Source organism: Notolepis coatsorum (assembly GCF_963971535.1).
Source record: "Notolepis coatsorum genome assembly, chromosome: 18".
In the NCBI taxonomy this organism is placed as follows: domain Eukaryota; kingdom Metazoa; phylum Chordata; class Actinopteri; order Aulopiformes; family Paralepididae; genus Notolepis; species Notolepis coatsorum.
The window spans coordinates 15,798,023-15,810,875 of record NC_140182.1 but is presented as its reverse complement, the minus strand read 5'-3'; the positions used below and the strand labels follow the sequence as shown (position 1 = coordinate 15,810,875).

Sequence of the window (12,853 nt, the reverse complement as noted above, 5' to 3'; positions counted from 1 at the left end):
TGGCAAAATGTAACTCCCTAATGGGCACAAATACTTTTTTATATTCTGCAGCACTGGAGTGGAACAAGCTTCCAGTGGCCCTGAAAAACATCGAAGAGGGGGGAAGTTTTAGACGTGCCATAAAGAAATGGCTAGCCAGTGAAGTATAGAATAGCCATAGGAGGGAGAGGGTAGGGAGTGTTTTTGTATGGGGTTGCTATTATGTTTTATTATGATGCTCTGTTTTTTATTATGATGATCTATGTTTTATTATGATGCTCTATGTTTTATTATGATGCTCTATGTTTTATTATGATGCTCTGTTTTAGTATGTTTTATTATGATGCTCTATGTTTTATGATGTCTGTCCATGTCCAAAATCAGGGACCATGATGGAAATAAGTGCTTGCACTTTCTCATGTTTTTATCCCTTGGATGCTGTCTTTTACTCCACAATAAAAATCAATCAATCAATCAATCAATCAATCAATCAAGAGAGTTAAGTGGCTAACGTCAACATTGGCTAAATGAACCAAGTCAGTGTTTGGGAAGCTACATTGAAAGCACAGTTTTGCAAACGACCAATTACTTCACACTGGAAGGAGTTTAACTATTGGAAAGCTGCCCTTAATGATTATATCCACATATGCAAAGCAATACAAAATTATTACTAAATAATATAATACAAAAGGAAGTCATATGACTGCATAATATATAGCACTCAGTTGTTTATTGCAAAAGCTGTATATATACTGTGTGTATAGCTTTGATTGATTGATTGAAACGTGTATTAACAGATTGCAGAATGGGTACAATACAGTACAGCTCAATACACACAATTGTTAAGGGGATGCAGACCAGAGAAAGACTTTCGTCTTGTTTACATCAGTGTCTCCCATTTTCAATTCATAATGACATTTATGACATACACAATATACAGATATACAGATATAAAAATATAATCATCTAATCATGACATTTTTTTTTTTTTTATCCACTTTTTCTCCCATTTTTCCATATTTTCTCCCATCCCAATTTCGTATCATCCAATTCAACCCTCCCCTGTCACGAACGCTGTTTCTTGCCTCCCACAAGCCGGCTGCAATGTGGACTAAGTCATACATAGCACAAGTCCCCTCCGGTACTTGAGGTAACAGCAGTCGCATCTTTTCACCTGCGCAGCTCGATCTCTCAGTGTCGAGGAGTAACGCGTGGGAGGCTCACGCTGCCCCCGACACTTCCTGATTCTACTGCGCAGGCGCACCAACCGACTTGTAGGAGTCGCTTGTTCACAACGTTCGATCCCCACCCTTCAGTTTTCCCTCCCCGTAATACGGCCAATGTGTATTACTGCGGACGACCAGCCAAACTGAAAAACAATGTGGAGAGCTGGATTCGAACACGCGAATCCTAGCGTCTCCACACTGGTGGCGAGTGCCTTGCCCACTACACCACCTAGCCGCCCTCGGCTAATCATGACATTTATGACATATACATGACATACAGACAGATATGCAGTACTGTTACATTTGTGACATACAAGATATGCAAACATACAGTACTGTTAAACAGAGATCCTAACAGTAAATATATACATACGAGGGGGAGGGAACTGTACATTAGGAGGGGGTGGGTGGGTGGGGGGGTTCAGACATTTACAGGGGCCAGTTTCGAATTGCAGCCTCCCGTAGGTGCTCTTTGAGAGCGGTTTTGAAGGTGGGTAGGGATTCACATTTTTTTACGGCTGTGGGTAGGGAGTTCCACATTGATGTGGCATAATTGCGAAACGTGTTTAGACCCTTGTTTGTGCCGAATCTGGGTTGAACATGATTCGTGGAACTCCCTCTGGTGTTGTGGTCGTGGTATTCACTGACCTTTGGGAAGTATTTCGACATGTACATGGGTACCTTCGTGGTGTAGTGTATCTTGTAGACCAGGCCCATTGCAAGTTGCTGTAGTCTGTTGTCTACTCTAAGCCATCCTAGGTTGTCAAAGTGGGCAGGGGTGAGGTGGGCTTTAGGAGTAAGGTCAAGCAGTAGTCTGACCAGCTTGTTTTGTGATGTTTGTAATCTTGTTTTTAGTGCCTTTGAGGTGCTTTGGTACCATGAGGTCGTATTACCCTTGAAAGAGTGCTCCTGCCAGAGTCTTCAGGGTATTCTTGTTTACCAATGAGGAGATCCGGTACAAGAATCTTGTTCTTTGGTTGACTTTTTTTTTATTACATTGGATGCCATTTTGTCACAGGAAAGATTTGCCTCTAGGATGGAACCCAGGTATGTAATTTCATCTTTCCTTGTGACAATATTATCACCCACTGTAACAGAGAAGCTGTCGGTCTTGCTGAGTTTGTTATTTGATCCGAAGAGAATGGACTCTGTTTTGCCCATGTGTAATGATAGTTTGTTATCAGCGAGCCAGGTGCAGATTTTTCCGAGTTCTGAGCTGAGGGTTTTTTCAACCTGTAACTTGTTCTTGTCAGAGACCAGCAGGGCTGAGTCGTCCGCGAACAAGAACAAGTTGCAGTCACAAGCTGACGACATGTCATTTGCATAAATTAGGAAGAGTAACGGTCCTAGTATGCTTCCTTGTGGAACACCACAGCTCACTGGGAGGGGGGTAGAGTACCGTTTACCTCTACCATCTGTTCTCTCCCCTCCAGGTAGGATTGCATCCAGCTCACTGATAAACTATCAAAACCAATTGCTTTTAGCTTGTCAATCAGAATGGAGTGATTGACAGTGTCAAAGGCCTTTTGTAGGTCCAGCATGACCATGCCGCAGTATTTGCCCACGTCCACCTCTTGTTTGATGTGGTTGTTCAAATAGAGAAGGCATGTGTCAGTGGAGTGGGATGTTCTGAAGCCAGATTGGAATTCGTAGATTCGATTTTTTTCCGCAAGGTACTTTTCGACCTGTTCATAGACTATTTTTTCCATGACTTTCGAGATGGAGGTAAGAATAGAAACAGGGCGGTAGTTGCCTGGGTCTAATTTGCTGCCTTTTTTGTGCAGGGGGGGTCACTCTCGCAATTTTGAAGTCCTTGGGGACGTGTCCCTGTTTTATGGAGAGGTTTATTATGTGTGTGATGACTGGGGTGATGGCGGCTGCTGAGTCTCTGAGGAATTTGGAGGGGATGTTGTCATGGCCAGTGGCCTTTGTTGGGTTGGAGGGCGCTCAGTTTTTTTGAGTACCTCATCTGTTGTTACCATTTCCAGTTTGAAGTCGTCTTTGCGAACCCCTAGGTTTTTGTAGTAGGCTATGGTGTGTTCTACCCCCAAAATGCCCTGAGTGGGAGGGTAGCTTATTAACCAGTGTTGTGGGTATATGTTTGTAAAGAATATGTTTAGGTATTATTTGGCCACATCCAGCTTGTCTGTGATGAGAGTGTTTTCTGTCTTTATGTTTACGTTTGTAAATCTGGCTTTTAGTTTTTTGCTGCAGCCTAGTTGGTCAACTAGTATGTTAGTTTAATGAAATGTACTGAAGCAACATCCCCAACACCGGTGAGTCTTCCCTTCTCCCACAATAAGAAGGCAACAACATTGGTTACAGTTTATTTTTTAAATGTATTTACTTTAATTATCCTCATTACCTTAAACAGTATATGGTACCTTTCACTTCTAATTATCAACTTCGTCATTGTACTCAACACTTTTTTTCTGTTCCAAAAACCTTTAAATCAGCTGGTAGAAAATCTTTTATGTTTAAAGCTCCATCCGACTGGAACAATCTACCTGTCCACATCCGAGCAACATCATCTTTTAAATTGTTTAAAAATATGTTGTCCTCTCATGGTGAGACTATCTGCCTATGCTTTGGACCTCAATAGAATAATATTAGATAGATTAAACATAGCTGGTGTTACAGTTCATGTTCTTGTCGTTGTGTTGTTGTTGCTGTTATACTGTTGTATGCTTTTTATCTTTGGATTACTTTATTTTCTTGGCTGGCGTGCTTACTCTGTTGTTTTGTTGTTTTTGTTTCTGTTTTGTTTTGTCTAGTTTTTTGTTGTTTGTTGTTTTTGTTATATATTATTGTCAAATAACTCTGTATTGTCTTTGCGGACCCCCTTGAAAACGAGATGGTTTCATCTCAAGGGGTTATTCCCAATAAAGAAATTTCAACCGAGTCGGCGACGGACGGTGCAACCCCCCTCTTGCCTGCAAATTCTTCCTCTGCATCGTCAGGGTGCGGCAAGGACTCGGCTCCCCCGATGTCGATGTTCCCCGGTTCTCCCATCACTGTCATCGTGGTGACTTCGGCCTCCGACTCGGTATCCGAACCCACCACCTATGGATTGGATGGGGGTCATCATGATGATGCAAATCATTTTTATGAATTGAAAATGGGGGGGGGCCCTGATGTAAACAAGACGAAAGTCATCGTTCTCTTTAACAATTGTGTGTGTATTGAGTTGTGTACCTTCGTTGCGGTTTTAACCATCTTTATTGGTAGTAGTGTGGTAGTGAAAGGGTTAACCTTCTGTAGTGTGGTAGTGAAAAGGGTTAACCTTCTGTAGTGTGGTGGTGAAAGGGTTAACCTTCTGTAGTGTGGTAGTGAAAGGGTTAACCTTCTGTAGTGTGGTAGTGAACGGGTTAACCTTCCGTGGCTGCGTTTTTTTCACCCACGTCGTCCATCCATGTTTCATCAGAGTCTGTGTCGGCCATTTTCCTACTAACTACGGCTAGCGATTTTTTTTTTTTTAAGCTAGCCCCCCTTTTCGTGACTGTGTGTAACTTTGATTGATTGATTGAACATTTCATTAACAGATTGCAGAATGGGTACAATACAGTACGGCTCAATACACGCAATTGTTAAGGGGATGCAGACCAGAGAAAGACTTTCATCTTGTTTACATCAGGGTCCCCCATTTTCAATTCATCGTAATATATATATACCGGTAACATACATGACATACAGATAGAGATAAACAGTACTGCTACAGCTATACATTTATGACAAACCAGATCTACAAATACAGTACTGTTTGTGATACAAAAAAAGAGTCCAGAAAAGAGAGTATTTGATGGGGAAGAAACTGTACATTGGAGGAGGTTGGGTAGGTTGGGTGGGGTGGGGGGGGGCTGTACATTGGAGGTGGTTGGGGTGGGGGGTTGGGTAGGCGGGGTGGGGGGGGACTGTACATTGGAGGTGGTTGGGTGGGGGGGGGGTTGGGTTGGGTAGGCGGAGTGGGGAACTGTACATTGGGTTTAGACATTTACAGGGGCCTGTTTCGAATTGCAGTCTCCCATAGGTGCTCTTTTGAGAGTGGTTTTGACAGTTTCCCCCCCACCCCACCCCACCTACCAACCTCCTACCTACCAACCTCCTCCAATGTACAGTTTCTTCGTCAAATGTATACTCTCTTTTTTACTCTTTTTGTATCACAAACAGTACTGTATTTGTAAACCTGGTATGTCATAAATGTATAGATGTAGCAGTACTGTCTATCTGTATGTCGTGTATTGGTTGATTGATTGGAAATTGTATTAACAGATTGCAGAATGGGTACAATACAGTACGGCTCAATACACACAATTGTTAAGGGGATGCAGACCAGAGAAAGACTTTCGTCTTGTTTACATCAGGGTCCCCCATTTTCAATTCATCATATGACACACATGACATACAGATAGACCGTACTGCTACATCTATACATTTATGACATACCAGATTTACAAATGCAGTACTGTTTTTGATACAAGAAGAGTCTAAAAAAGAGAGTATACATTTGACGAAGAAACTGTACATTGGAGGAGGTTGGTAGATAGGAGGTTGGTAGGAGGGGTGGATTGGGTAGGTGGAATGGGGTGGGGTGGGGGGGAAACTGTACATTGTAGGTGGTGGGGGGTTGGGTAGGCGGGGAGGGGTGGGGGTAACTATACATTGGATTATCGACTAAACCTTACTTGGTCCCAAGAAGAGGGTCTCGTGTATTGTTGGGTTTAATAGGACATTTACTGTACATTGGAGGGGGTTGCGTTAGGACATTTTACAGGGGCCAGTTTCGAATTGCAGTCTCCCGTAGGTGCTCTTTGAGAGTGGTTTTGAAAGTGGGTAGTGATTCACATTCCTTTACAGCTGTGGGTAGGGCGTTCCACATTGATGTGGCATAATTGCTAAACGTGTTTAGTCCCTTGTTTGAGCCGAATCTGGGTTTAACATGATTTGTGGAGTAGTACTACCGTGTACTACTATATAAATAAATGATCAATTATACTACCGTATACTACACTACTAATAGTATACTATTAGTAGTATAGTATTCATTCTAATTAGTACATAATATAATAATAATTAGTAGTATTAATTCTAATTCTACCGTATACTACTATACTAATTTAAATCTAGCCGAAAGGGATTTAAGCCTATCTGTTAATAAATAAAAATAAAATCTAACCTTAATGTCGTGCACTTGTCCTAATGTATTAACCTACACTGTAGCACTCAACACTTTGATGAACATTGTCTGTTACTCAGCTGATAAGAGTTGTAAATGTAAAGTTTTCAATCAATCAATCAAACCCACCTCCTCCTCCTCCTCCTCCTCCTCGGCCTCCGCCGCGGAGGGCGTTCCATCCAAACCAAGCGCCTTCGTTGCCGAGTCCGTTTCGTCCATTTTCACCACGGCTAGCGATTTAAGCCGAATCTAACCGAGGAGCAATCGGAACACTACGCTACCCGTCCCGTCCGATCGTGCGGATCATCGAAGTGATTGAAAAACGAAATGTTGCAAAAATGGCGAACGCAACGTTTTACAGATGAGGACATGAATTTCGGGATTAGGTTCAGAACACAGTTGTTGCAACTAAAGCGCCTGCGACGAGAAATGGCGTCGTTTGTTTTCATGAACTCACAGGAAAGAGATGCACCGGAAATTACCGAACGAGAACGACATAATACGAAGCGACACACTGTGGCCAAAATGATTTTGAACTTTAAATGGTATAATACTATAATATTGTGGACAATTGATAACAAAGAACAGGGTTAATAGACAATACAGAGAATATGATGAATTGAAAATGGGGGACCCTGATGGAAACAAGACGAAAGTCTTTCTCAGGTCTGCATCCTCTTAACAATTGTATGTATTGAGTTGTACTGTACTGTACCCATTCTGCAATCTGTTAATAAACTTTTCAATCAATCAATCATGTTTGTGGACGTTAAAAAACCACGAAATACAACCATCTAAATACAAGAAGGAAATAATGAGCACACTTCACATTATTCCACAAATAAAATTATTTTAATATACCATTATTATGAAAATGAAATCTCATTTCAACTCTCCAATTTATTGTGTGTAACCGACAGTCACCAACTGATATGTGAGATATTAAAGGAATGTTGTGAAGCCGCAATGCTGTCCTTGTTCACATGCCCCATCCTGTGAATTCATGGGGGAAAACTAGTGAATTGAGAAAATATTTATTAAATGTATCAAATACAAAAAGTAGGACCTAAACTGAAAGCCTATTTCCAGGGCCCACTCTGCAAACCATTCTGTAAATATGTAAATGGACCCCCCAATGAACAAAGAATATGGGATTGAAAAGTATTTTCCTACACTGGGGATGGAAAAGTGCACAAAATTATCGCTCAGTTATCAGGAGGTGACTGTATGTAAGTATGTTAGCAGAACTTAGCACAATATCAATTATGATTAAAAGAAAAGGAAAATGCATGAAAAGACAAACATATTAGCTACCCAATGCAAATCCACTATGAATCCCTTCAGCAATCACAAGGATTTTAATCTTAATCTAAGCGGGCAGGTAGTCTTCTGAAGTCTGACGGACAGACGGACCCCAGGTGACTTGATATTGATTGCATGTGTAATCCCTTTTATGATAAAAAAAAAAAATACCATTTGCAAATTGCAATAGCTGGTTTTGTCATTAGTTGTGTTCCAGAAAAATATCTAATAGCCAACCTTTGAAAATATAAAACAATCCGACAACTGATTATTTCCCAATTTTGATAACCCAGACATACGAACAGTTGCATGTGCCATTTATAGGCCTAGATGGAGAGCAGTTCCGAATCCCCGTAATAATGTTGACCTTTTACCTCTATAGAATTCTGCACAGAATCCCATAGCCCTCCATTCCTTGGTTAAGTTCTTTATTACTTTGATAGATCAATAAATATGTGCATGGAAGGATACTGTTCTCATAAAACTGAGATCACTTAGCTTGTACACATTTTCTCCATCGTCCGCAGTTCCGTTGAGCAAATGACGCGACAAGAGGGAATGGGAGGGGAAGTGCTAGGTAAGAGAACATCATCCAAACACCGCTTAGAACTTAATAACGGTATAGTCTCCAGAGCCATTTTGGTAAAAAAGCCACATTTGCCTACTGCTGGCTCATGAGAAGGTTTAAGAGTCAATCCAGCCATTGGTCCTCATCATTGTCATCAGCTCTGGAGCCTGGAGACCATGTAGTAGAAGAGGAAGAAGACCAGTACGAGGCCACCGGACACGTAGCACAGGATCTTGCGGTTGTCCCGGCCGGACCGCACCATGGTGGAGAATCTCTTCACGCTGCCAGTCAGCAGTCCTGTTGCGCTTGAGAAGTTGGAGTCCTTATTACGGGAGGAGAAGAGAGACGAGGATGTCATAATCATCAGTGGATGATGTTAAAGGTAAGGCAATGCTGCAACTCAACATAGATAAGATAAGATATTCCTTTATTGATCCCCTTGGTGACATTCGGGCGTCATAGCAGCATGGGGGAGGGGAGGTACAGTTATGGGCAGGGTAATAGTAGAAAGACATAAATATAGGCAATAATATAATTTACTGTAATTCTTTTATTTTCACTACACTCCACTAGAAGAAGCGCTGCATGTCAAACGTCCACATTCAGTTGGGTGCGCTTGTTATTAACTCCCGCTTTTTTTTTTATAGAAAAGTAATACAGTAACATTAGTGAAAATAAATAATAAATTATTATAAAAAAAAAAAAAATCTTTTTGGCTGTATATTTTAGAATGTGTATATACATACCAGAATGTATATCCCGGACCATATTTTATTCTTTATTCTTATGTTTTCTATTCTTATTCGTGACTTTTGTTTTTGACTACCTAAATTACTGTGAGCGATCTGTAGTGCTGAATTACCCTCGGGATAAATAAAGGAATTCTATTCAATTCTATTCTAGTGATTTTCACAAGGGTAAATTACCTATGCCTAGTAATTTTCAAGTTTCACAGAGCATATTTTCAACATCAACAGCAGTGTGAAAGGTAGCCTGAGATCTACGTCTATGCACACAGCACATGCAATTGGTTAAAGGTGGAGACCATCTCTGGTCCTCCATATTACAAAGGACTCCTGCACATCATCTTCTTCATTTGCAATTGCAAAAATATTTATTGAAAGACCTTTACCAGGACCAACCTGATGAAGGTCTTTGTACAGAAACGTTCCCAATAAATATGTTCCAATTACACATTAAGAAGAGAATGTGCAGTAATAGTATTTGTAATACTTTTTTATTTTATTTGTATTTGTTATCTGTTCTACTATTGGTCTTCTCCTACGCACCTGTCGATGTTCTGCTCTTTGAGGATTCATTACATTACAATGACAGCGTCAACGCCGGGTGGTATTTTGGAAAACTACAACAGTCAGGCAATGGACCTCTGTTGGCTCCCTGCCTCCCCCGTCAGAGGTCTAGTGTTCAGTGTAGCACAAGGGATGCTAGAAGACTGATGCTGCATTCGATTATAACTCAGGTCTGAAATTTCAACTTCTTACCAGGAAAGATCTGATAAAACGACGCATCAACTCTAGTCCTAGTCGCAAACCCAGGTATGAATTCTCAACCCCTAGTTCAAGCCTCAGTGTCATTTGACGTAATTTCAACATGGCCACACACACACATCGTATAAACGGTAATGTTGTTCATTAGCTGGTTTAAGAGTGCATTTGTAAGCATTAGCTATATGTCGTTGTAAACTGTCTTTGTGAGTTGTAGTTCATGCAAGACAAATTGCCAAAAAGGTTTAGTGTGAGCGTCTATGTTTTCCCGACTTTATAGCTTGAACTCACGTAGGTTGGAGATGACTCATTTCCTACCTCCAACTTCCCACCTCCAAACATAAATGAACGCAGCCCTATTTCTCCCCATGCAATTACTGCTGAAATTGGTGCACAATCCAGGCTGTAATATGAATGAATGGACTGTTATGTTAATGAATGGGGTATATATTATACTTTATAGTATAAAATATAGTAGTTGTTGATATGAATTCATGTTTATTCAATCAAAACCTTGCATGGAGATTCAATCAAATGACCGTTGGGTTGAATTGTTATTTGTCCCCCTGCAGTGATTTTTGAAGACGTTAAAATCCTCACTCGCTATGTTTGATTTACCGTGAAATCCCCACTTGTTTATTTGTATTGAATCGTTCCATCTCTAAAGCATACAGCGGTCATGTCTAAGAGACTCACCATGCCATCCAGATACATGTTCTGATCCTCCGCTTCCTTGTCGATGTCATAAGCAAGCTTCCACAAGGCAAAAGATAACAAAACAGACAATCATTGACATTATCGTATAAGTAAGTACACATCCTCCTATAAGCACAAGTGACCACTGTGTGGAGCGGCCTGATGGTCTGATCTATCCCTCAGCATTTCTGTCACCAAGACAGGAATAGAGAAATAATAGAACTTAAAGCCAGACTATTTCAATTCAAGTATGCAGGCAGCCATTTCTCCTCAGACCACAACTTTGTTGTTTTACCATTCATTACAGTAACGGCCCTTCCCACCCTTACTTTGAGATCACGATACATATACATACCGATTTTAATCTGGAGACCTTGCTTGCCAAGTTTTCAGCCATAAGCCTATTTTCGGCGTCCAACATATCATCAACACCGCCATGTCCTGTAAAAGCCATAAAAAACACAAGTTAAATAGCCAGTCTTGTAAATATGTCACAGGCTGTCATCACTATCGGCTTGTCACTTGTCCTATAAACAGAATGAAATAACTGATCCTGGGTAGAGAAACTGCCTTGCTTACACTGACTACAATACAATGTGAAATACAGATTATTAACCGTAGAATAAAGTAGTTGGCTTTGGACGAATCCAGGTTGCAAAGGGAAATTGTCGTTAACGTTAACTTAACGCTACTAACGTTAGCTTAATTTAAATCGCGTTAATCCATTGTCAAGTCTCAAGTGTCTTGTCTAACTCTTGCGCAAATAGTTAGGCAGTTTCTTGGTCTATCGTTACAAGCTGGTGTGAACTGAATTACCTAATTAAAAGACGTTTAGTTTCTTAAAATCTAAAATTGAATACGTGTCAAAAGTACCTCTGTTCCAGTCGGCCATGTTGGTTGTTGACGTTTTTTCTTAGTACGGATAATCATTGAGACCAAAAAGCACAGGCATTTTCCTCTTGCATTTATATTACATTTTTACATTTAGTCATTTTAGCTGATGCTTTTATCCAAAGCGACGTACAAGTTCTGTACGACAAGTCATCAGGAAGGGCACAACTCTATCAGCTAAGTAACAATGTTCATCAAAGTGTTGAGTGCTACAGTGTAGTTAGTTTATTAGGACAAGTGCATGACAGTAAGGTTAGTTAGGGTTCGATTTTTATTATTTTTTGCTTATCCCAGCCAATCTTACATGATAATCATCAATATACTGTGTGCTGTCAAAACTGTCTCATATTTGTAGGCTGCCAGGAAATGCAAACAAAAGAAAGAGTCATGAAAGAAAAAATAACTGTTGGGATTTTAACTGTGATTTTTGGATTGTGAGATTGCTTGGAGTTGAGTTAACCGCTCTCAAAGAGCACCTACGGGTGGCTGCAATTAGAAACTGGCCCGGTAAATGTCAAAATCATCCGTAACCCCTGTCCCCACCCACCAAACCCCCTCCAATGTACAGTTTCTTCCCCTTCGGTCCGGATGTATATATTTTTATTACACAGTACCGTGTCATAAATGTCTTGATGAATTGAAAATGGAGGAACCTTATGTAAACAAAACGAACGTATTTTTCTGGTCTTCATCCAACTAGTATTGAGCTGTATTGATTGATTGATTGATTGATTGATTGATTGATTGATTGATTGATTGATTGATTGAAAAGTTTATTAACAGATTGCAGAATGGGTACAGTACAGTACAGCTCAATACATACAATTGTTAAGGGGATGCAGACCAGAGAAAGACTTTCGTCTTGTTTACATCAGGGTCGACCATTTTCAATTCATCATAACATATATGACATATATACAGATAGACAGTAGCTACTGCTACATCTATACATTTATGACATACCAGATTTGCAAATACAGTACTGTTTGTGATACAAAAAGTGTCCAGAAAAAGAGTGTATATACATTTGACGTAGAAACTGTACGATTGGAGGAGGTTGGGTAGGTGGGGTTGGGTGGGTGGGGGGGGGGGGGGGGGGGGGCTGTACATTGGAGGGGGGGGGGGGGGGGGGGGTTGGGTAGGGGGGGGGGGCACTGTACACTGTACATTGGAATACTGACAAAGCCATACTTGGTCATTTACTGTACAACTGGGTTAGGACATTTGTAGGGGCCAGTTTCGAATTGCAGTCTCCCGTAGGTGTTCTTTGAGAGTGTTTCTGAAAGTGGGTAGTGATTCACATTCCTTTACAGCTTTGGGTAGGGCGTTCCACATTGATGTGGCATAATTGCGAAACGTGTTTAGTCCCTTGTTTGAGCCGAATCTGGGTTTAACATGATTTGTGGAGCTCCCTCTGGTGTTGTGATCGTGGTATTCACTGACCTTTGGGAAGTATTTTGACATGTACATGGGTATTGTACCCATTCTGCAATCTGTTAAAGTTTTCAATCAA

General features: G+C 40.8%; 2 protein-coding genes across 2 annotated transcripts in view; both read right to left on the bottom strand.

Moving 5' to 3' along the window:
* Nucleotides 1–6,752, bottom strand: part of deaf1 (DEAF1 transcription factor) — a 93,147-nt gene extending 86,395 nt beyond the window's left edge. Inside the window, exons 1-2 of the mRNA XM_084334447.1 lie at nt 6,508–6,752; nt 4,139–4,268 (exon numbers count right to left, since the gene is read on the bottom strand). Of these exons, the coding sequence (XP_084190573.1) occupies nt 4,139–4,268; nt 6,508–6,597 (220 nt within the window). The 5' untranslated portion in view covers nt 6,598–6,752. The remainder of the gene's footprint in view (nt 1–4,138; nt 4,269–6,507) is intronic.
* A 462-nt stretch (nt 6,753–7,214) lies between these two features.
* Nucleotides 7,215–11,346, bottom strand: bet1l (Bet1 golgi vesicular membrane trafficking protein-like). Its single transcript, XM_084334446.1, has 4 exons — nt 11,323–11,346; nt 10,805–10,890; nt 10,450–10,506; nt 7,215–8,570 (listed from the first exon to the last, which is right to left on the bottom strand). The coding sequence occupies exons 1-4, from the start codon at nt 11,339–11,341 to the stop codon at nt 8,403–8,405; spliced, it is 330 nt and encodes a 109-aa protein (XP_084190572.1). The 5' UTR covers nt 11,342–11,346; the 3' UTR covers nt 7,215–8,402.
* Nucleotides 11,347–12,853: the final 1,507 nt, after the last annotated feature.

Coding starts and splice junctions, on each gene's coding strand:
- bet1l (XM_084334446.1), bottom strand. Junction 10,507..10,804: donor AGGTCTCCAGATTAAAATCG/GTATGTATATGT, acceptor GCCTTGTGGAAG/CTTGCTTATGACATCGACAA. Junction 8,571..10,449: donor ACATGTATCTGGATGGCATG/GTGAGTCTCTTA, acceptor TCCCGTAATAAG/GACTCCAACTTCTCAAGCGC.